This window comes from Selaginella moellendorffii, unplaced genomic scaffold (assembly GCF_000143415.4).
Source record: "Selaginella moellendorffii unplaced genomic scaffold, v1.0 SELMOscaffold_43, whole genome shotgun sequence".
NCBI lineage: Eukaryota > Viridiplantae > Streptophyta > Lycopodiopsida > Selaginellales > Selaginellaceae > Selaginella > Selaginella moellendorffii.
This window is the reverse complement of record NW_003314304.1, coordinates 96,751-120,761: the sequence shown is the minus strand read 5'-3', so window position 1 is coordinate 120,761 and position 24,011 is coordinate 96,751. Positions and strand designations below refer to the sequence as shown.

Genomic DNA, 24,011 nt, shown 5'->3' with positions numbered 1-24,011 from the left:
ATGACACAAGAATGAAAAAAAAATCCTTTATTAAATTTGTAATGACATAACGTTGTTTAAGATGACATGGCATTAGTTCATGCTCCATGCACACAAAAATTATACATACAATTATGTTTCAGCTGCAATCTAAAAGTTAATATTTTTGCATACAACTCAAAATTAAAAAAATTAATCCACATGTGCATGTGTGAAAACATGTAATGTATGCATGCACATATAATACAGGCATGCTCAATCACAATTGCCATACATGTGTTGCTTGAATTTGTTATAACATGCATTAGTTGACTCACAAGAAAAGTGAGTCCTCTTTTTCAATTTGGGAAAAATGCATGATGAGATTATTGATCTATAGATTTGATTTGAAACCAGCTAAACCAAACATTATGCCAAAGAGTATTGGCCATAAACTTCCATCAATCTAAAGCCTCCATATTTTGCTTGTAGTAATAACAATTGACAAATCCAAACCAATTGTTTAGAGCACTCTAACATGGCAATGCTGTTGCTGAATTGGTGCAGCAGGCAGTAGACAGCAGCTAAAACCCATCTCATCTAACATGCCACACAGTGCTATAATCTTTTCAATCCATTGATAATTTCATAATTCTAAGGTAGAGATCAATCACACTCTAGATTAACACTTAGGTGCATGTAGTTGTTGACGATTGCGAGTGGATTGACATTCTGCTACTTAATGCAATTTCCACCCAATTTTTCCACCCAATTTTACACCCAAAAAACATTTCATATTTGATTTGGCAATCCCAACTGACATAGATTGAATTCGTATTTGGCATCCCCACAATCACTTTTCAATTGTTATTATTCTAAGCAAAATGAGATTGTGTGCAATTCAAAATAAAAATAAACTGCCATATATGTGTTTATGTATTCTTTTGTCTTAAAGCTTAAGACAATTCTTTTGTCTTAAATTTTGATATAATGTGTACAAATTCTCACCTAGATGCTTTTTTGGCATTAACCAGCTCAATCTTCTTGGCCTTGAGCGTCTCGAAAACCTCCCTCTTGTAAAACCTCCTCGTCCTCACCGATATCACCAGCGTCAACAAGCACCCCGCGCAGCACACCCCGCACATAATCAACAAGCTTGTCCGGTAGCACACGGTACCATGGCACGACTCCGCAGTACCGCGCGGCAACTGCCGCGCGGCCTCCCTGTCATACATATACCCCGCCACCCGCACGGACAGGAGATACGTCCCCAGCGGACTGGCCATGGCGATGATGCTTTGCAGCGTCCCGTAGTACTTGAGCCCGTATATCTCCGAGATGATGATGTGAAGAAGCGCCCACTGCGCGCCAAAGCACAGGCCGATGAGGATGGAGCCGATGAAGAGAGCTCCAGGAAGATCGAGGGCGATGGTGAGGTAGCCGATAGCGGACAGTCCCAGCGCGAGCGCGAAGAAGAAGGGCCGGGCGAGGCCACTGCGCTGGACGAAGTACTCGGACACGAAGCCGGATCCAACTCGGCCCAGGCAGTTCCAGATGCTGGTGAGGGACACGAAGGTGTTGGTTCTCTCGGCGTCGTAGCCGTAGGAGCTTCCAATCTGGCCGAGGTTGTCGATGAGCATGAGCCCGGCTCCCAGCCCCGCGGTGGACGCCGCGGACAGCAGCCAAAAGTCGAGGTGGACGAGAGCCTGCCACACTGTGAAGTCGCTGCCGATGGGTGGCGTCTTGAAGAGCTCGCCGGCTCTCTGGACGATGCTGCGGCGGCGGAGTACTGGCGCTGCCTCTGGCACTGGCGCTGGCGGTGGAGCCTCCAGCGGAACAGTGACGGCCTCGTCTTCTTCCGAGGACTCTCGGGGCTCCACCTTTGCCAGTGCTTTGTCCCTGTCTTTGCTGCCACCTCCGTATGCACCGTCGAGTATCGGACCACCAGCCTTGTCCCCACCTTCGTCTTTGCTCGACTCCACGTCTATCACAGGCTTCTCGGCTCGGAGCTTCCGCAGCTCCATCGCCACCACCATCGCGAACGGGATACACAGGAGTAGCGCGAGGAGCCCAGCGAGCCCCCCGTTGACGGCCTTGTCAAGCTTCACTGAGTGTTGCACGAGGATCACCAGCATCAAGTAACCGGCCACCAGGAGCTCGAAGGCCAGCAGCCGGTAAAACACCCGGGCCTCGTCCTCGATCTTTCCGTCCGAGGGGACTGGGAGGGGGCGGATGAAGAACATGAAGCTCAGGATCACTGCGAGCGGGAGATAGACGATGAGCAGCACGAACGAGCTCGGGTGGTCGCCATAGATGGCCCGGTAGAAGAGCGAGAGGATGGCGGTGCTGAGGCCCAGGAATCCTTTGAGAAGCCCGACTATCATCCCCCGGTGGAGTGGGAAGTTCTTGACGCAAGTGACGAGAGCTCCGGAGTGAGTGAAGGCCACGGAATTCCCTCCAATGGTGATGTAGACGAACATTTGCCAGAGAGCCGGAGCGCGGGTGCGGTGAGTCATGGCCAGCCAGATCATGAGATAGCCAACAGAGTTGAAAGCCACGCCGATGGAGAGCACCACCCAGGCCGGGCAGAGGTCCGCTATGATCCCAGCAAAGATCCCAATGTTGCCGAAGTCCTTGAAGAAGCCAACGGTGGTGAGAGTCTTCTGGTTATAGTTGAGAGCTCGCTTGAGAGCGGCGGAGTAAACTCCAAACGCATAGATGGAACCTGAGACGGACATGATGAAGATGCCTGCCACCACCGCCATCCATCGGGACCTCAAGCTGTTACCAAGAGCTAGTGCCACGGACCTCATTCTTCCAGAACCAGAATCCTGCCGTAGTGTCTCAAACTTCGTTTCAAGCTTCCCTGCTGCTCCTCGAGATATCCAAAACCATGGGAACTTTACTGCTGCTGCTTAAATCCAGAATTACTGCTGCTGCTGCTGTTGCTATTGCTGCTGATGTGCTGGAGTTGCTACGGCTTGAGATTCAGATCTGTTTCACAAACAGTTGCCGAAATGCTGCTTTGGCTCGCAGCTTGGAGTTCCTCTCGGCTTTCTATACGCAATAGTCCGCATATTCCCCTTGAACTGTTTCTTAAGAAGATAATCGGTGTGATGTATCTACCTGAGCGAATTTTTTCCTTAATGATCCGCTGTTTTACAGTTAGAAGCTTCAACCTTTTTCTCGTTGAAATTTCTCCCTGATGCTGATAAACGAAAAACAAACCTCGCGGCGGAGCCCAAACTTTCACCTCAAAGGGTTGCGTGTTTGAATCCTCCCCCTAATGTTTATTCGTCTTTGCGGTCCTTGCGTGGAAGAAAGTTGTTTCGAAGTTCCTGGATAGCGGACGACTCGTGTTTGTATCTGGTGAACGAAGACAAAGTCCAAGTCTGAGTCAACATTTTAAAAACAAAAACTACCTACAGATGGAAAGATATACATTACATTGAAGTGGCGAGGACAGATACGGAAAAGACTCCCGCTGCGACGTGTAGGCCAACTGTTTTGTTGAATCGCTCGTTCTTTTCTAGAATCAGACCCTCAGTTAAACGAGCCACAACAGCTCCTCCAGCCAGTGCGAGGAAGACTTGTCTTGCGGGCAATGCCCTCCACAGTGCTCCCTGTCAAAAGTTGTCAATATCTTGAGAGTTTGACAAAACGAAGAAACTCCACTGAATGATTCGACTTTTTTCTACCTTCAAAAGTCGTTGAATGTGAACTGTCGAGTACACAATACGGACGATCATATCTAGCAAAGTCACGTAAAGGAGCGAAAGAAAACAAGATACTGAAAGAAGGATACTGAAGGCACTTGCAAGTATTAGTCCAATGCAGCCCCACATTCGGACGGAAACAAGGCTGACACCGATGTGAATCACCGAAAACATGAGGAGCCAACTGTTTGCTGAGACAAGCTGCTCCTTGGTGAGAACAGCGTGCACGAAGGCTTCCGTAACACCTGTCAGGAATCATTTTAACACAATTAAGGCGCCGAAGAATAAAGAGAAGCGTACCATTTACCGCGAGAACCATGACGTAAATGGAGTAAACACCAAGAGCAATAGGAGCTTCCCCATCGCTCCATCGTTCACCGTACAGTAGCTTTAGCAGAACATACGAATAGCTCGGACCGAACGCCGCGAACGTGAGGCCTTGGAAAGGTGAAAACAAGCTACAAAAACGTGAAGCTTACCTACAATGCTGACGAGTTTCGTGGCCAGTACAAAGCTGTTCTCCAAGTTCTGCTGTTGTTTCGTGGACTTTTCTGAACAGGACAATGTTCTTAAGATCCCATACCATTATTGTCTTTTACCTTGGAAAGCCTTCGAGAACATGGTGAAAACGCTTTCCTCTAGAGGTTGCAAAAGAGTACGAACTACTAAACTTCCTGCGTTGGAAATCGTCTAAGGTTTGAGTTGAAAAGAGTCAGAAACTTACCAAGGTTCTCGACTAAACCGTAGACTCCTTGATTATACGTTGTTTCGAAGAAAACCAGGACAAATTTCTCCCCTTCTTGGAGAACCAGCTTCTGAATCGATTGAAGTGTGAACAGTCCACACATTGATAGCAGCTTTTTATCAGGATGACAGAGAACCCTCCTGCACGACATGAACATCATCCATAAGTAAGAGCTTAGCCTTTACACTGCTTGCAAACCTGTTTAAAAGTCGCTTGGTACTTTGGTGGAAAACGAGAAAATATCCCCAATACCCAAGGAAGAGGCACAAACCATATGCCACTTGACCATACGCAAAGACGAGTCCTCCCTCCTGGATTTTTTGTTAGCAAGGAAATCCCAAGAGCAAAGAGCAGGCCATACTTTTCCTATTCCTCTGACGAGCAGACCATACGATGTAAAGCACCGAACGAGTGAAGCTGATGTCTCAATAACAACACGCAACCTTACAAGGCACAGATTCTGCGCGATTATATAGAATGGCTCGCTCAAGATCTCAAACACAGCCGCACAACCTGATCAATCACAAGCGATGGCATAAGATTAAAAATGCTTTCGGGGTTACCGTAGATTATGACAGCTCTTTCGTAAGCTCTGGAGACCTCCACTCTTTTCCACAGAACAACAATGGCACATGAAGCGATTGATGTCGCAATGCCTGCCGGGACAGTGAGCCAGGCAACGCTGGCAACCTTTGCGAATTCACTGTCGAAGTAATCACAGTGAGAAGACAAGCTACAAACAAAAGAAACTCGAGCTTACGCGGTTCCCCCGTCCTTGTCATTCTCTCCTTCGTTATTGCTTCGAAGACAACCTCTCCGGAATCCTTCCCGGCTCAGGAATAAAATCGTGGTGATCAAGAGCTGGAATTGCAGAGAATACTACACAGACAAGGAAAATATCACGAAAAAACCACAAGAAATCGCCATTCTTACTCCATAGTCGCCCGGGGAGAGGCGGCGCGTGACCAAAACATTGAAGACGAAGGAGATTATCCGAGTCGCGATTTGCGACGCTGCGGCGATCGCGATAGAGGAGATCCAGCAGAGACATCAGGCGCTTACCGACGAGATGCAAGAACATGCCGAAGAGACTCGCCGCCATGGCGGAAGGAAGAAAATAAATGCCCTATAATCTCTTTTTGATTTTAGGGTTCTCCGCTATTGCTATTACAAGTTTTTCGAAAATTTAGGGTTTATGTGGTTTCTTTCATCTTGAGGTGGATCTTGCGGTAGAATCGCCGCGTCCTGGCAGTGAGAATCAGCGCAGTAGCGCTGCCAAGCACTGCTACTGCGGCCATGATGAAGAATGTGACGCGAAAGCAATGGGCGCCCTTGCAATTGTTCCCGGTATCACTGGCGACGGCCAAAATTCTCCCAAGAATTCTCCCCACAGTCGCGCTCCTTGCTCGATCCTTGGCCGCCTCCTTGTCGTAGAGCGTCCCGGCAACGCGCACGGAGAGGAGATAGCTCCCCACGGGGCTCGCGACGCCGCCCACATTGTAGAGCGTGCCATAGTACTTGAGCCCAAAGATCTCGGAGATGATCGTGAACATGAGCGCCCACTGCGCGCCAAACGTGAGGCCGATGAGGATGGATCCAGCGAAGAGCGCGCCGGGCAGATTGAGCGCGATGACCAAGTGCCCGATCGCGGCCACCCCGATCACGAGCGAGAAGAATAGGGTCCTTGGCACGCCCCAGCGCTGGAGGGCGATCTCCGACGCGAATCCCGACCCCACTCTCCCCAGGAAGTTCCAGATGCTGATGAGCGATACGAATGTATCGACCTTGAGATCCAGGGCCTTGCCGATCTGGCCGAGGTTATCGATCGCCATGAGGCCTCCGCCCACGCCACAGGTGGTGGCGACGAAGATCAAGAACATGTCGATGGTGAAGATGGCGTCGGGGATGTTGTAGTCGCTGCCTCTGGCAGGCCTCTCCCACAAAATTCTCCGGATTTTCTTCCATTCCAGCGTGAATTTCCTGCTGCGCGGCTCGGGATTGAGAGTCTCGGCATGGGTGGATTCTTTGCCGGCTGCCAGTTCCAGCTCCTTGGGAGTGGAATTGGAACAATCATCCTCCCCTGTTTTTGCCCCTTCTTGCAAAATCCCCTGTTTTGGGCCAGGAATTCCTTCGGTTCTCTTCCAATCCAGCGCGAATCTCTTCGTTTCCGGCTCTGAATCCTGATCATGTGGTTGGATCGATCCAATGTCAGTTGGATTTCCTGCCAATGCGAGCTTGGAATTCGATTCAGCCTCTTCCCCTGTTTTAGCCCCTTCTTTCAATTCTTGATTTTTCTCTTGCTCGATCTTCCGGAGCTCATCCCTCACAACGAGCGCCAGCGGCGACATGACAATCAAGAGCATTATCGCAGCGAGCGCCTGGAATCCAGCTCGGGGAACTTTGACCTGGTGCTGGACGACGATGATGATCATCAAATACCCCGCCAGGGCGAGCGCGATGAAGAGAAACGCCTGGAAGATCTTCTTCTCGGACGCGGCCAGCTCCGGCCCGGTGGGTGGCATCCTCCGGATCACCGCGAGAAACATGAGGCAGATCAAGCACGGGAACCAGGCGATCAGGAGGATGAATTTGTCCGGGCTATTGCCGTAGAGCGCCTGGTAGAAGAGAGTGAGCATGGCACCGCTGAGGCCAACGTATCCTTTGAGGAGCCCGATCACGAGGCCGCGGTTGTTTGGGAAGTTCTTGACGCTCGTCACGATCACGCCCGTGTTGGTGAAGGCCTGCGAATTGGCGCCGATGCAGATGAAGAGGCACATCTTCCAGATCGCGGGGCGACTGATCTTGTGCTCCACCGCCAGCCAGATCATGAGATAGCCGAAGAGATTGAGGATCGCTCCACACATGAGCACGACCCATGGGCCAGTGAGATCATAGATCAGGCCCGAGAAGATCCCGACGTTTGCTCCCAGATCTTTGAAGAAGCCCAGAGTGGTGAGAGTCTCTTGGTTGTATCCCATGCTGGTTTTCAAGATGTCGGAGTAGATTCCAAAGTTGTAAGTGGCGCCCGAGCACGCCATGATGAAGAAGGTGGCAACCACGACCATCCATCGATTCGTGGCTACTCCTTTGGCCAATCTCCCAATTCCTGGGAGCTCCATAGCCATAATATAGTTTATAAGTAGTAGCGAATTTCAAATCAACACTTCTCTTCAGGCTCTCTACATGAAAGCTCCTCCCAAATTCTGGGAGAGCTAAAGCTCTGTTGTAAGATCTATGCTTCTATCTATATGCTAGAACAGCCATCGCTAGAGCTTCGCCCAAAGGATAAGTTTATTTCTGCTTGTGAGGAGCTTCTTACCGAGCTCATTCAATGCCTCTTCTTTATATTTCACCCAAGCATGGAATTCTTTTATACTCTTTAAGTTGTAGAGAGGTTAGAAACCACGTGCATGTTTATGACATTAAGCACAAGATTATTGTTGTTGATTTTTTTTTTTAATTTCTTCTTTCTCTTTGGTTTTTTTTTTTTTTTTTTTTTGATTGATTGATGAGTGTGCTTGTGACATGTTGGGTGCTCCATCACCCATTGTGGGCATCGAGAAGGAAAAAGAAAAGACAAAAACAGACGCGACAGATATGTCCCGGAGTTATTTCATGCTTTTGTCTCTTCCAAGAGAGATCATTTTGCACAACTCTCGTTCTCGCGTGCTTGATACATTTTGAGATTCCAGAATGTGTACATGAAACCTTGACCGACCAATCCGATATTAAAATCATCGAATCGCGAGATTTTCACGTGGTTGACCATATCGATCAAGGTTCTCCATGAATCCTCAGTTTCCCTTTTCAAAATCCCCCGCACCAAGTCGCAATCGATCCAACGATTCACCGACATCTTCTTCTTTTTGTATTCATGGCACCATCAAAGCCGCGGGTTTGCCAGTTCGACGAACGAATATCTCGATCGCAAGAACGCCTTGATCTAGCGTCAATCCAAATGAGTTGAGAGAATTGGATCGGAACGATCAAGGGCTTTGTCTTGTATGAAACCTTTCCATGGTTCTCCGCGGAGTTTTATTGCTCCTAGCAACTTGGATGATGATCATCGCTGGATCGTCTGTTTAGGAAGTTGTGCGCCAAGTTTGCCAAGAATTATCATGTCAGCATGGTAGTAAATCATTCTCTTCAATTTGTCGATCAATTTCAACTGAGTTTGAAAGTTTCAACTGCGTAGCGATTGAACGCTTCGGTGGTGGATGCCATCCCAGCTTATGTACTCTCGCGGCGCTGCCCAGGACCGTGGAGCTTTGGATCAGCATCCTCCTCCCACACATCACGTTCTCGTGGAAGTTGTAAGGTTCTTGTGCTCCATCGCAATCCAGATCATGAGATATCCGAAGTAATTGAGGAGACATGAGCACAACCCATGAACCAGTGATACCATACAGTAGGCCAAAGGAAATCCCACCGTAGATAGGTTTGAAGCCCAGTGTGGTTTTCAAAGTTGTAAGTAGCGCCTGAGCACGCCATGATGAAGAAGGTGGCCATCCATGGATTCGTGGCTATTCCTTTGGTCTCCCAATTCTTGACTAGCCATAATCTTCAAATCAGCACTTCTCTATATCTCTACATGGCTATCTGCCATCTATACAAGATCAGCTATCGTTATCAAGTGAGAGAAAAGACAAGTGTAGTTCAACTTGTAAAGCTCTTCAATAGTTCCTCTTTATATTTCACCACGATAAGTTCATTGACCTCGTGTCCTTACGTAATATGTTTTCTTTTCTTTTCTTTTTTTCTTTTCTTTTCTTTGTGTGTGTGTGTGTGTGTGTGTGTGTTGTGCTTGTGACATATTGGGTGATCCGTCCATTGTGCGTTATTGGCCCATTGACAAGAAAGGACGCAATGCCCCCGTGGAGTTATTTCATGCTTTTGTCTCTTCCAAAGAGAATCACAACTTCGTCTCGTCGTAGAACTTTTTAACTAATGATTCATATGAATAATCAAGTCCAGAAAGGAGAAAAAAGCTTCTACATAAAACCTTGATCGAACAGTCCAATATTAAAATAATCGAATCTCGATATTTTCACGTGGTTGACGGTTTCGTCAAGGTTGTACATGTCTCGCCACGCAGGCTTAAACGCTCGGATATTCTGCGAATTCGCGCCAAGGCGCAGTCCATCACGATTCACCGACATTTTCTTCTTTTTGGTAGGTATGGCTACTCATGGCACGATCAGTTTGCCAGTTAGACTACGAATATCTCGATCGCGAGGACTTATAGGCTTGATCCAGTGTCAATCCAATTGGGGTGGGAGAGGATTTGGAGGATCGTCCTGTATGAAACCTCTCCATGGATCCACGCAAAGTTTTATTGCCCATGACAACTTTGATGATGATGATCGCGGGATCATTGGTGTCGGCCCAACAAACGCCCAGGAGGTTGTCCGACTCCAAGTTTGCCAAGAATTATCAGGTCAGCTGGGGGAGTAGCAACACCAGGCTGATGAATCGAGGATCACAGCTCCAGCTCCTTCTCACCAACAACACGGGTTAGCAAATCATTTTCTTCTTCCAAATGTACGAGATATATCAACATTCTTTGTACGAATCTTCCATACAGGAGGCTCGGGATTTGCTTCCAAAAACAAGTATCTCTTTGGGTATGTGAGCATGAGAATCAAGCTCGTCGCCAATGAATCCGCCGGGACGGTGACAACGTTCTATGTAAGAAAACTTATTCTCCATTCTATCCTGGGATAACCTTGTTGAATTTTGCTCCTTTACTTTCTTAGATGTCTTCACAGATGCCATCCAAAGACCACGATGAGATTGACTTTGAGTTCTTGGGAAACACCAGCGGGCAACCTTACATTGTCCACACCAACATCTTTGCAAACGGAACAGGTGATCGAGAGCAGCAGATCTATCTCTGGTTTGATCCCACTGCCGACTTTCATACGTACTCAATCCTCTGGAACCGTCGGCAAATTATGTAAGTCTAGAAGCCCAAGATTCTTTTCAAAAAATTTATTTATTTTTTCTCGCCATTACAACAAGACTCTACGTGGACGACGTGCCAATCCGCGTGTTTGCCAACAAGATGGCGGAGCTTGGCGTTCCATTTCCACTCACGAAACCAATGGCTGTTTACGCCAGCCTGTGGAATGGGGACGATTGGGCGACTCGTGGAGGATTAGAGAAGATCAAGTGGAACAAATCCCCGTTTGTGGCATCTTTTCGGGGGTTTGGGATCGATGCTTGCAAGTGGTCGTCGAGTTCTCCAAGATCTTGCACTAAGACAAGGAGGCCTCCAAAGTGGTGGGAAAGCTCGATGTTTTTGGTTAAGGATGAGGATACCACGCACAAGCTTCAATGGGTCAAAGACAATTGGATGATATATGATTATTGCAAGGACTTCAAGAGGTTTTTGAGGCTACCACCAGAATGTTGACAAACAGCTACTTTAGCAATTATTCTTTCCATGTTTTTCTGACAAATTAAAATAACTACTAGTTGTTTGTCTTCATACATTGACCTCATTAATCATGCAGATAGTCCATATAATCAATATGCTGTAAAAAACAAAAATGGACATTATAAAAACACATCTAATTAAATCTAGATGTGTGTATATTTTCAAAAATGTTAAAATTCATATCATTTCTATTACTTCATTACATGCTTGCTTATAGCTTGGAGTCTCACTTAAATAATTCCAGTATATTTATTAATACACATCTCTATAAAAATACTAATATAACCATTGATATGAACCAAAGTAACAATTTAAATGATTATGACTGGGCTCCTGATATGACAGCAGAAGTGGAAGTATGTAATAAATATGGAAATGCAATTGTTTGGCGTTATGATAAAACTTTTAAAAGTAAAGGATTTAGTCATGTATTTTTTGAAGAATGTCAATTTACATTACATGGAATTTACTTTATAGGAGTCACTTTTAATGGATATGGTCTTTTCGAAACTAATAATTGGTATGGATGGCAAAATTGGGCTTTTACTGGTACATGGGATCGTCTCAACACATATAAGGTACAATTTTATTAAGAACCTTTAATAAAATTTATTTTTATAAAATTTAATTTAATAATTGATTTTTAATAAAATAAAATCATGGTTTTAAATTTATCAATTTTTGGTTTACGTAAATAAAAATTTGTGGTAGTGGATATACTTGAATATACTTGGATTAATCATTTAGATTAATCTCATAAACATGTTTGAAATTTAAGAAATTCTTAAAATGTTTTATAATTATAAAATTCTGACTAATAAATTGGATTTAAATAATACTTTACATGAATAGCACTACTATTTGTATTGTAGTATGCAATATATAGCAAAAATCTTAGTAATAGTTACTTTTAATAAATATTTATTTCTATCATAATTTAGCATCAAGGGATTTCAAAGTTCTTAAATATTTAGAATTGTTTTTATATATTTATATATATTTATTAAATTTTATTTATCATATATTTACTTCAATCTTAGAAATTACAATGCATAATCCCATCCCACAAATAACTTTATTATAAACTTAGCTCTTTAGATTAAAAATTAACTAAATTAAATTTGAAAGAAAACTTATAATGTAATGCCCTTTTAAAAATTCTTATTAAAATTTTTTAAGTGATACATAAATGTATTTATAATGAATAAATTTTATATATTAATGTTTCTCAATGTCTTCTATCTTATTTTAATACTTTAGATTCTATATGTAATGATAGTCATGATTTAAGTTTTAATAAACTATATGATTTAAATATTTCAGTCACCTTTCATTAATTTTCTACCATCTGAGTGTTTTGAGAATGTGATAAAGATGCACAAATAGTTACCTTTATGATATACATTTGGCATTTATCAATAAAAAGAGCAAAAAACAATGATAAAGCATCTTATATAAATTAATCATAAAATAAAAATAAATAAATAATGCTACTAAGGGTAAGGTATTAAACATCATGATAAAGCCATATTTGAATAAGTTTATATTTGTTTTTAAAAAATAAGCAGTGTTTCTTTTTTAAAAAATCATGTATTATCAGTCATACTTGATAGTAAAGAAGTCATAGTTTATGGGGTAAATTTAAAATAAAAATCATACATAACATTAAATATATATTACAATTGCAAATTATATAAAATACATCACATAAAAATATGTTAAATGGTGGGTGTGAATAAAAACTAGTAGCTAAAATCTATTTAAGTTTTTGAAAATTATATTTTTTTGTAATAATAGATACAGACACAGACACAGATATATATATATACTAAAGTCTATTTAAATTTTTGAAAATTTATTTTTTTGTAATAATAGAATAATAGATACATACATCTGTGTCTGTGTCTGTATGTCTGTATCTATTATTACAAAAAAATATAATTTTTAAAATCTTAAATAGATTTTAGCTATTAGTTTTTATTCACACCCATCATTTAACACACACACACACACACACACACACACAGATATATATATATATATATATATATATATATATATATATATATAAAACTATTTATAATAAATCTAAATATAAATATTTAATACTATTAAAAATAACTAATAGAATATAAGAAAGAGAATTATTTGTAAACACCTCTTAACTACTTTCTATTGTTTCATCATGGTGAGGAGGTAGGTAAGACTAATTATATGTAATATAATTAGCTAGATAAGACAACTCATATTTTACTTAATATTTATAATTAATTATATGAGTGCATGAAAGATGGAAATGGAATACAGAAATATACATATAAATTAACCTAAAAACCCTAGCTTATATACAGCAACAAGTGGTCTAAATTGAACGATTATCAAAATATTATTACGTTAATATAAATATATGGCATTGCAGCTGTACAATTGGACCTTATATCATTCTCTCCTCTCAAAAGGATGGAGGCAATTAAAGTTCTATGGTTAATGGGCTAGGATTTAAAGGAACATCAAGAGTAGGTATATTGGATTTGTAGGTGGTACTAGTTATTCTAGATCCCTTTGTATGAAATATTTCACTCAGCCATTGCATATGTATAATTTTTAGAGGATTAGCTTATTGAATATCATGTTGAACCTTATAAACTTGCTATTCAACTTGCCACAACATTTGATATGGTCATGTGAGACATAAATCCCTAAGCCCCAAAGTGTAAGTGATTAATTTTTCCATTCTCCTTTAGTCACTTAACTGCACCTCCGACCACTTGGAAGAGTCTCATTCACAACCTCCATAAAGCTCATTCAGGACTTGGGGCTTGCTAGCCCCGAAAATAGCATCCATGCCACTCAACCTTTGCACTTGGTCCAAGTGCTTCATGTGTCAGATCCTATGACCGACACCCCAAGGTACCACCGACATATGAGCCCATTACACTAGGCCACACTCATTCACTTTCGTCACATTGGTGGTCTAACACCATTTGCATTGCAACCCCATCTCTTCAAGACTGGGCCATTCGCCCGTGAGTGGTCATCCCAGATCAACTCCTTAGCATCCTTAGGATGCATGGGGAATAGCCTTCCCCAATATCTCCATTCAGGTCTCCACCAAGTCCCTTTCTGTCCTTGACCATGTTCACCAACATTGCCACTGGATCAAGGCCTACGGGCCCGACCACTAAGTCTCACTGTCCTTTAGGACTTCCTCACTATGTGACTATGTCTTTGGTCACCACACCAGAGGGCTACTCCTCTTCCTTTCCACAGATTGGGACTTTGGGACAACATTTCGGAACACCATGGCCCTACGCGGGCCTCATGGGTACTCTCTCTGCTTTTTGCCTTTAGGTGCTCTAGCCATGGGCTTAGAGCGAGGTTCCATTGAGTCATGCCAGGTATCCAAGTAGGTAGTGCCACCCACACTTGGACTGGGAGCATCGGCTAGTCGATCTCCTGGGGGAACTAGAACCGGCTCTTGAACACTTCACCAAGCTACCTTGTTTGTCGGTCCTTGTTCACTCTAGTCTTGGACTTCCTAGTGGGCAATTCATCACCCAACACCGGGTACAGCCTTCCTGGGCCAAATTGGCCTTTCCTGGCTAAACTGGCCTTTCCTGGCTAAACTGGCTCCACTGTAGTCCTCCCCCTACTATACTTTTGGAGCTCACCAACCCCCCTAGGGTCTAGGAAACAAACGCTTTGGGCTTTCACCCTCTTAGACTCAGATTCGGACTCGGACTCAGACTTGGACTCGGACTTGGACTTGGGCTCGGTCTCGGGCTCGGTCTCGGTCTTGGTCTCGATCTTGGTCATGGTCTCGGTCTCAGTCCCGGTCTCGGTCTTGGTCTTAGTCTCGACTTCAGACTCCATCTTGGGTCCTTCTCGGACTCCATCTCGGATTCCATTTCGGGTCCATCTCAAACTCCATCTCGGTCCATCTCAGACTCCATCTCGGACTGCATCTCGGGTCCATCTCAGACTCCATCTCGGACTCCATCTTGGACTCCATCTTGGGTCCATCTCGGACTCCATCTCGGACTCCATCTCGGGTCCAACTCGGACTCAATCTCGGGTCCATCTTAGGTCCATCTCGAGTCCACCTTGGACTCCACCTCGGACTCCATCTCGGACTCCACCTCGGACTCCATCTCAGACTCCACCTCGGACTCCATCTCGGGTCCATCTCGGGTCCATCTCGGACTCCATCTCGGGTCCATCTTGGACTCAATCTCAGGTCCATCTTGGGTCCATCTTGGGTCCATCTCGGGTCCACCTCAGACTCCATCTCAGACACTTCCACATGTCATGTTTTGGTCCTCTTGTATCCCTTTTTCTAGAGACTCACTCATGGCTTGCCTCGTGTTTGTTCCTTGAGCACTTCGTTGGGAGTTCCACTCCCACCCTTGACCTTTCCCAGTCGGAGTTTTTAGTCCAAACGTGTTACGCTCATTTGGCTTTCGCTTCGGCCACTACCACGTGGTGCCCTTTTGGCTCCACTTTGGGGCCTAGGGATTTTGTGTCTCACACAAAGTGGAGCCAAAAGAGTGCTATGTACTAGTGGCCAAAGCGAAAGCCAATCAATTATAACACATTTGGACTAAAAGCTCTGACTTGAAAAGTCAAGAGTGGGAGTGGAACTCCCAACGAAGTGTTCAAGGGATGAGCACAAAATGAGCAATAAAAGAGTCTCTAGAAAAGGGACACAAGAGGACCAACACATGACACTTGGTTAAGTCCGAGATGGAGTCCAAGATGGAATTTGAGATGGAGTCTGAGACGGACCCGAGATGGAGTTCGAGATAGACCTGAGATGGAGTCCGAGATGGAGTCCGAGATGGACCCGAGATGGAGTCCAAGATGGACTCGAGATGGAGTCCAAGGTGGAGTCCGAGATGGACCCGAGATGGAGTCCGAAATGGAGTCTGAGATGGACTCGAGATGGAGTCCAAGAAGGACCCGAGATGGACCTGAGATGGAGTTCGAAATGGAGTCCGAGATAGAGTCTAAGATGGAGTCCGAGATGGACTGAGATGGAGTCCAAGATGGAGTCCGAGATGGAGTTCGAGAAGGACCTGAGATGGAGTCTAAGGTCGAGACTGAGAACGAGACCGAGAATGAGACTGAGATCGAGACTGAGAATGAGACTGGGACCAAGACCAAGATCAAGATGGAGGCCGAGGCCGAGAATAAGCCCAAGCCCGAGTTTAAGTCCGAGTCCGAGTCCGAGTCTGAGTTCGAGCCTGAGTCCGAGCCCGAGTTCAAGTTTGAGGGTGAAAGCCCAAAGCGTTCGTCTCCCAGACCCTAGAGGGTTTGGTGAGCTCCAAAAGTATAGTAGGGGGAGGACTCCAGTGGAGCCAGTTTGGCCAGGAAAGGCTAGTTTGGCCCATGAAGGTTGTACCCAGGTGTTGGGTGATGAGATAACCACTAGGAAGTCCAAGGCTAGAATGAATATGGACCGATAAACAAGGTGAAGTGTTCAAGAGCTAGCTCTAGTTCCCTTGGGAGATCGAATGGCCGATGCTCTTAGTCCAAACGTGGGTGGTACTACTTACTTGGATACCTGGTGTGGCTCAACGAAACCTTGCTCTAAGCCCATGGCTAGAGCACCCAAAGGCAGAAGGCGGGGAGAGTACACATGAGGCTCGCATAGGGCTACGGTGTTCCGAAATGTTGTCCCAAAGTCTCAATCTGTGGAAAGGAAGAGGAGCAGTCCTCTAGTGTAGTGACTAAGGATATGGTCACATGGTAGGGAAGTCCTAGAGGACTCTGGTACTTGGTGGTCGGGCTTGTGGGCCTTGATTTAGTGGCAATATTAGTGAACACAGACATGGTCGGAAAGGGATTTGATAGGGATCGAAAAAGGGATATTGGGGAAGGCTGTTCCCCATGTTTACAGGCATCCTAAGGATGCTAAAGAGTGGATCTGGGATGACCACTTGTGGATGGATAGGCCCAGTCTTTGAGAGATGGGATGGTGATGTAGATGGTGATGCAAATGGTGTTGGATCACTAATGTGATAGGCATGGCTTTAGCGTAACGAGCTAATATGTTGGTGATACCTTTGGGTGTCGGTCATGGGATCAGACACGTGGAGCACTTGAACCAAGTGCAATGGCTGAGTGGCATGGATGCCATTCTTAGGGCTAGCAAATCCCTAAGTCCAAAATAGGATTTACAGAGGTTGTGAGTAAGATTCCTTCAAGTGGTTGGAGGTGTGGTTAAGTGGCTAAAGTAGAATGGAAAATTTAGTCTTTTACAATTTGGTATCGGAGTTATTCCTAAGTTTAACTTTTATTGGTGCTCAAGTATATCACCATTAGTGTTGGTATTAGAAGGTCCTAGAAGTGGGCCTATCCTTGGGGAGTAGCAAGTCAGGAAGACATGGCTCTCCACTATAGTATGAATTTGTAGATGAGGTGGTGGATAGAAAAGGGCCAATAATGGAACTTTGGGATCTTGGAAACAATATAAAGTTTTTCTCAAAGAGTTGAGGATGTGATCTAAATGAGCGTTTGATTTATCAAACTGGCTAATGTAGTTGTGGTAAACAACTATAATTGAGATCACAAGAAAGATAGGGACTCCAAAACAATGAATGAGTCACAAGATTATCCTTATGTAGTTGAGGCTAGTGCTCATGAATTGGAGACTAGAACTAATGACCATGAGAGGTCAAATATGGATGAGGATAAAGTCCTTGAAATAGTAGTCGGGGCTACCTTTTATAAATGTTGGAACAAATCCAAAAAGTTGGGGGTGTGCTCAGAGGATGAGTCAGTATTCTTATGATATGGATGGATAGTCCTAAGGAGCAAGAATAGCCCATAGAAAACAAGGAATAATCAAGTGTTAGAACAACACTTGCAAAGATGGTCCTTGTGAGTAAGACATGAATACACAAAGTTGTATTCCAGTGAACTAGCACTTCAAAAATAAGACCTTACGGGTCATTGGATTAACAAAATCCAAAAATGCTGAATGACTCAAGTAGAGTTAAGGAATGGTCTTAAGGGATTGGTAAAAGCATTTGGATTGAGGTGTATTGTGCCCCACAAAGGATAGGGAGGATCATAAGATCCAAGTATGAGAACAGTGGGTATCTCATTAATGGCAGAATGTGCTATACTAAAATTGTGGGAAAGGTGTTCCCAAAAGAGAACAAATTTGGCACAAAGTTGTGTGTAAACTCTATAGTGCAATGCTAATGGATAGTTGGTATGAGAAAGAACTATATTAGTTTTGGCAAGGACTTAGACACAAGTAAAAAGTGTCATAAAAGTAGGCTTGTAGAGCCGATAGTGTAGAGATACCGAATGCACCAAGGTGTGATGCCTTAAGGTCAAGTTGGCAGGTTCATGAGAACCCCTTCCCAAAGGAATCTTAATGGAAATGGGAATAACACAGCCTAAGCTGGAAGGCATGCGGTTGGAGTGTGGTGACCTAAATAATGATGGAGGTGTGGAAACACCAACAATGACTTGTGGGACTTGACAACTATGAGGTAACTAAGCAAAAGGTGCAAAATAATTAGTTAAATTGGTAGAATGTAACTACCTACTGACTTTTTATTGGGATAAAGAAGTTAGATATACCCTTATGGGGGATAAATTGCTTATGTTGTGATAAAGTAAGTCAATGTTATAAAGGGAATGCTCATTGTCAAAGAGGCCATCATTGGGACACCTAAGCACTCTAAAACACCAGGAAGTGGTGTTTAGTGTTATGAGGGCATTTGTAGCGCACATGGTTTTGACCCTTTATCCTATGGTGATTTACCATAGGATAACACCACGAAGCGGAACCTAAACCCTCTTTGTGCCATGTGATAGATGCCACGTGTCACATGCCATGTGTCCATGCCACGTGTCCATAGGAACCCGAGGTTCAGGGCCTTGGGCCACTGAACGAAGGAACGGTGCCAAACTCCCAAGCGTGGAGCCAAGGAGTGATGGAACCGAACCACGGAGCAACTCTCTGTGAGACACAAAATCCCTAGGCCCCAAAGTGGAGCTGGAAGGGCGCCACATGGTAGTGGCCGAAGCGAGAGCCAACGAGCATAACACGTTTGGACCAAAAGCTCCGACTTGAAAAGTCAAGAGCGGGAGTGGAACTCCCAACGAAGTGCTCGAGGAACGAGCACGAAGCGAGCAAAAGGCGAGGCTCCAAAAAGGGACCCAAAAGGACCAACACATGACACGTGGGAGTGTCCGAGATGGACCCGAGTTGGAGTCCGAAGTGGAGTCCGAGATGGACCCGAGTTGGAGTCCGAAGTGGAGTCCGAGATGGACCCGAGATGGAGTCCGAGATGGAGTCCGAAGTGGAGTCCGAGGTGGACCTGAGATGGACCCGAGTTGGAGTCCGAAGTGGAGTCCGAGATGGACCCGAGATGGAGTCCGAGATGGAGTCCGAGGTGGACCCGAGATGGACCCGAAATGGAGTCCGAGATGGAGTCCGAGATGGACCCGAGATGGAGTCCAAGATGGAGTCCGAGATGGACCCGAGATGGACCCGAGATGGAGTCCAAGATGGATTCCGAGATGGAGTCCGAGATAGAGTCCGAGATGGAGTCCGAAGTCGAGACCGAGACCGGGACCAAGACCGAGACCGAGACCGAGACCGAGACCGAGACCGGGACCGAGACCGAGACCGAGGCCGAGGCCGAGACTGAGCCCGAGTCTGAGTCCGAATCCGAGTCCAAGTCCAAGTCCGAGTCCGAGTTCGAGTCCGGAGCCTGAGAGGGTGAAAGCCCAAAGCGTTCGTCTCCCAGACCCTGGGGGGTTTGGTGAGCTCCAAAAGTATAGTAGGGGGAGGACTGTAGTGGAGCCAGTTTGGCCAGGAAAGGCCAGTTTGGCCCAGGAAGGCCGGACCCAGTGTTGGGTGATGAGCTGCCCACTGGGAAGTCCAAGACTAGAGTGAACACGGACCAACAAGTGGGGTAGCTTGGTGAAGTGTTCAAGAGCCGGCTCTGGTTCCCCCGGGAGATCGACTGGCCGATGCTCCCAGTCCAAGTGTGGGTGGCACTACCTACTTGGATACCTGGTGTGGCTCAATGGAACCCGCTCTAAGCCCATGGCTAGAGCACCCAAGGGCAGAAGGCGAGGAGAGTACCCAGGTGGCTCGCGTAAGGCCACGGTGTTCCGAAATGTTGTCCCAAAGGCCCAGACTGTGGAAAGGAAGAGGAGCAGTCCTCTGGGGCAGTGACCAAGGACACAGTCACACAGTGAGGAAGTCCTAGAGGATAGTGGGACTTAGTGGTCGGGCCGGTGGGCCTCGATCCAGTGGTAGTGTTGGCGAACACAGCCAAGGACAGAAAGGGACATGGCAGGGACCGGAACAGAGATATTGGGGAAGGCTATTCCCCATGTCTGTAGGCATCCTAAGGATGTTAAGGAGTGGATCTGGGATGATCACTCATGGATGGATGACCCAGTCTTTGAGAGACGGGATTGGAATGTAGGTGGTGTTGGACCACCAGTGTGACCGAGGTAAATGGGCATGGCCTTAGCGTAACGGGCCGATATGTCGGTGGTACCTTGGGGTGTCGATCATGGGATCGGACACGTGGAGCACTTGGACCAAGTGCTAAGGTTGTTGTGGTACAATTTGGATGCCATTCTCGGGGCTAGCAAGCCCCAAGCCCTGAGTTGGGCTTATGGAGGTTGTGAATGAGACTCCTCCAAGTGGTCGGAGGTGTGGTTTAGTGACTAAAGTAGAATGGAAAAATTAGCCGCTTACACTCTCGAGCATATAGCCCAAAGAGCGAAGGGACAGGGGCCCGGAGCGACTTGGAACAATCCTGGAGCAACCAACATCCCAATGCTAGGACTAGCACGCAAAACGGAGCCAAACGGAGTCTGGCGCTATTTCGGCATACCGGTGGCCTAATGCGAGGATATGGGTACTCCACCAACTAGCATGGAATGGAACTTGGGCTTAGACCCAAGTCGGACGCAGAACAAGGACAGGCACACAAGCGGGAGCTAGACTATGCCTCAGGTTGGTCGGCCATGCCCAACCTACCCACTATCCCTACTATACATTTGGAACCCCCCATAGCCCCCCCCCCCCCCCCTTGAGGAACACACGCTTTGGGCTTTCACCCCAAGCCTCCCTTAGTATCAGGTGTTAGTCTCTGGGACAAGCTCGAAACTTACTAAATATGGAATGTCTCTAGATTGCAAATTTGGATATGGGACAAACACCATTGCGTTCAGGCCGATCTCTACATTCCGTAGATATGCCAAATAAGCAAATCTGGACACTTTCCATAAATAGCATTTGGGACCGAAATGAGACCAACACAAAGGGCATAATAGCGAGGGTGTTTGGCAGACACGGTAAGCTATCATCTAGCGATATTGAGGGACCAAGCTCAATATCGCGGGGGTTCCCAACACTAGCAAGTGCAAGCCAACATCATGAGTTTCTCATCACCGTGTCAAGTCTGCTTGACTAAATGACAACTTAGGATTTCCTTCCTTAGTGCCCTTCCGGTCTAAGTGCACATGTGGTGACCAGTTTCTCAACTAGCTTAGGCGGAGACTAATAACGGGTCCAGCAATACCGACCTCCTGCCATCGTGGCAGTAAGGTAAGAGTGTCCGTAAGGACTAGCCGACAGGTAACTTTCGATACCTGAAGTCACATTCGCGACACTCTCCACCCCTTGGGAAGATCGACGTCCTCGTCGATGCATACTCGAGTCTAGAATACCGCCAAGGAAACAACTCCAGAAAAAGTTCACGGTACTCACACTATGTGAGAAATGCACCAACTTAAATGAGTTAAAGGGGCAACCTCTTTGTCTAACGCGATGCGCTACCAGCTCAGACACATTCCGGCCGTCACCGACAAGGAAATGACCAACGAAGTCAGCCACCTTTGCTGCTCTGGGTGTCACCCAGCTACAAAAGTGTGATATGCCCCTGCCCACAGGAATATAGAGAGAGAAGCTAGAGGCCCCAACCCTCCTGAGCAAAGAAACCAAACCCGTCGGTAAGGTTTAGATAGACTACTGTAAACAGGCAGTTAGAGTTGTTTACACGGTCACGCCCTTTCAACAAAATAAGGAACATCGACAGAGAGGCAGGTGATGTGACCAGTCGACAGTAGCTACCCCATGACTAGAGATTTCAACATGCACACGAAGTGCCGAAGCCAGTCTGCCTATACTGGCCCAAACTCAAAGATCAATAGATGGACAATATCAAAGTCAGAGACAATGATATCTAAGAAGCTCAATTACTAGTGATTATATCTCAGAGTAGAACACAAAAGTATTCTAAGCAAGTTATCATCCGATAAACCAGTAGTATTGTAGATAGGAACGACCAAGATCATCATAATTTGGCAAACATAGGAATGACCATCTAACAAAATTCAATAGCTAGTATATCATCAAGGAAACTCAATGATGAAACTTAACTACCAAAGATAGTAGACAGTAAGCTAACAACTTACTAGAGAGAACTCAAAGAACACAAAGTATCATTGACTAACAAGCACAATGCTCGCGAATGTATCACCCAAAGGAAATAACATCCTAATCTATGAGAACTAACTCGAGCAATAATCAACAAAAGAGAATGAATGTGGTAAGACCAACAAACACTCATTCCTGCCAACTATCACAAAAGCCAATCTAAATAGATCCCAGCCAACAATACCAAGGAACTCAAGTTGCCTAAGCAAGTGTTAGCAACATCCTACTGACATCTCAAACCCAAGAGACCAATCCAGATCAAACCACAAAGAACATGTGGTATTGCGAAAAGCCAAAAGCCATCAAAGAGAACAACTAACTATCATGAAAGATCATCAATTAGCCCATCAATGTAGTGATGTATAATCATCGTTGAAGAAAGAATCTACCATCCCGAAGAATAGCAAATAATTCCAAACCATCAATAATCAAGCAAAACTTGTGATAAGGACAATCAACTACCCTAGATGATAGTCAATCATCACCAATGATTGCCAGATGCAAAGCCAACTTCAACATCGAAGCTAATGAGCCAAAATGCCCTCCCCAACAACTTCTAACAAATGGAACAATGAGCATAAAACTCAAAGAACCAAAGCTCAAAGAAGCCTATAGCCAAGTCTTGCCTAATAATGATCACAAGTCCCATAAAAGCTAACTTTAATGTGAAAGAAGAAATCGTGATGCAACTCACAATATCTTCCTCAACACATCCATAAGCCAAACTTCATAATGCCAAAGCTAATGAAGAGCGTATTTGCATCAATCCAAAAGCTAAGTATAACGAAGCTATGCTCAACAAGTGATCATCAAACGATCTTCCATGAATCCATCTATAGCAAGACGTAACTCACTTCATAGCAAGCACAAGAAGAATCATCAATGATTGATATATTTCAACTAAAATCCCATAAGGATTCAAAATATTCCAACATCGATCACTAACTCTCCCACTTGTAGAGTTAGCATAGTCCATGACTAAATCACTTTTCAAGGAAAAGCTCAAAGCTCAACCCCTACTAAATAATCTCGTCTAGAACACAACTAACTCAACTTGCCACTAAGTTCATTTGAACGTCAACACAGTTGCTAACTAGCAAATGCATGAATGCCAACAACATAAAGCTATAGCCAAATCATCAACACTATCTTCATTAAGATTAATGAAATTCAATATCAATCCTAAGGAGAGACATCTCATTTCACTTTGAATCTCAACCTCAATAATGTCAACGACAAGGCATCACTTCAATGCCATCAACAATAGAACAAAGCTAGCAGAAAGCAAGAGTGAATCACCACTCAAAACTCTCTAGCAACCAAGCTAACCAAAGTCGGAGATACTTTACTCAGTATCCAAGACCAATTTCTCAACAATACTCAGTCACGGATAACACTTCCTCAAGGAGTGAATCACCACATCCAAGACTCAATGAAATCCAACATTATAGACCAAACGTAACCAAATGATATCGACAAAGGAATTGACATGCCAACATGGAAAAACCATGTTAGCCTAATGACATGATCCTCCGCAACACCATCCGGTAAAGCAAACCCACCACTGCTAAATTATCATCGAGCAAAGCAAGTGTCAACAGTCCTTGATGAAGTCTACAAGTAATCACTAGTCGCAAAGCAACTAACAATCACTCCTCAACTTGCGTT

At 45.0% G+C, this 24,011-nt stretch overlaps 4 protein-coding genes across 4 annotated transcripts; 1 reads left to right on the top strand and 3 right to left on the bottom strand.

Moving 5' to 3' along the window:
* Positions 1-862: 862 nt before the first annotated feature.
* On the bottom strand, positions 863-3,001 carry LOC9649588 (protein NUCLEAR FUSION DEFECTIVE 4). The gene has a single exon (XM_002979853.2). It carries the CDS (start codon positions 2,769-2,771, stop codon positions 963-965), a length of 1,809 nt encoding a protein of 602 aa, XP_002979899.1. The 5' UTR covers positions 2,772-3,001; the 3' UTR covers positions 863-962.
* Positions 3,002-3,077: 76 nt separating this feature from the next.
* On the bottom strand, positions 3,078-5,565 carry LOC9647042 (protein RFT1 homolog). The gene is made up of 14 exons (XM_002979852.2): positions 5,482-5,565; positions 5,353-5,432; positions 5,180-5,298; positions 4,983-5,122; positions 4,781-4,932; positions 4,618-4,730; positions 4,399-4,559; positions 4,274-4,348; positions 4,154-4,225; positions 3,975-4,112; positions 3,764-3,919; positions 3,657-3,709; positions 3,406-3,581; positions 3,078-3,324 (listed from the first exon to the last, which is right to left on the bottom strand). Exons 1-14 carry the CDS (start codon positions 5,519-5,521, stop codon positions 3,249-3,251), a joined length of 1,551 nt encoding a protein of 516 aa, XP_002979898.1. The 5' UTR covers positions 5,522-5,565; the 3' UTR covers positions 3,078-3,248.
* Positions 5,542-7,752, bottom strand: LOC112349864. Its single transcript, XM_024685031.1, has one exon. It carries the CDS (start codon positions 7,542-7,544, stop codon positions 5,613-5,615), a length of 1,932 nt encoding a protein of 643 aa, XP_024540799.1. The 5' UTR covers positions 7,545-7,752; the 3' UTR covers positions 5,542-5,612.
* A 1,923-nt stretch (positions 7,753-9,675) lies between these two features.
* LOC9647041 (xyloglucan endotransglucosylase/hydrolase protein A) lies at positions 9,676-10,909 on the top strand. Its single transcript, XM_024685049.1, has 4 exons — positions 9,676-9,932; positions 10,004-10,107; positions 10,176-10,375; positions 10,441-10,909. Exons 1-4 carry the CDS (start codon positions 9,734-9,736, stop codon positions 10,832-10,834), a joined length of 897 nt encoding a protein of 298 aa, XP_024540817.1. The 5' UTR covers positions 9,676-9,733; the 3' UTR covers positions 10,835-10,909.
* Positions 10,910-24,011: the final 13,102 nt, after the last annotated feature.

What these genes read in the sequence shown, in the direction of transcription:
- LOC9649588 (XM_002979853.2), bottom strand. Translation starts at nt 2,771, where the DNA reads ATGAGGTCCGTGGCACTAGCTCTTGGTAACAGCTTGAGGTCCCGATGG.
- LOC112349864 (XM_024685031.1), bottom strand. Translation starts at nt 7,544, where the DNA reads ATGGCTATGGAGCTCCCAGGAATTGGGAGATTGGCCAAAGGAGTAGCC.
- LOC9647041 (XM_024685049.1), top strand. Translation starts at nt 9,734, where the DNA reads ATGGATCCACGCAAAGTTTTATTGCCCATGACAACTTTGATGATGATG. An exon ending in CCTTCTCACCAACAACACGG is followed by an intron (nt 9,933 to 10,003) that starts GTTAGCAAATCA and finishes TCTTCCATACAG; the next exon opens with GAGGCTCGGGATTTGCTTCC. An exon ending in GGACGGTGACAACGTTCTAT is followed by an intron (nt 10,108 to 10,175) that starts GTAAGAAAACTT and finishes TTACTTTCTTAG; the next exon opens with ATGTCTTCACAGATGCCATC.
- LOC9647042 (XM_002979852.2), bottom strand. Translation starts at nt 5,521, where the DNA reads ATGGCGGCGAGTCTCTTCGGCATGTTCTTGCATCTCGTCG. An exon ending in CATGTTCTTGCATCTCGTCG is followed by an intron (nt 5,433 to 5,481) that starts GTAAGCGCCTGA and finishes CGATCGCCGCAG; the next exon opens with CGTCGCAAATCGCGACTCGG. An exon ending in TCTCCCCGGGCGACTATGGA is followed by an intron (nt 5,299 to 5,352) that starts GTAAGAATGGCG and finishes TTGTCTGTGTAG; the next exon opens with TATTCTCTGCAATTCCAGCT.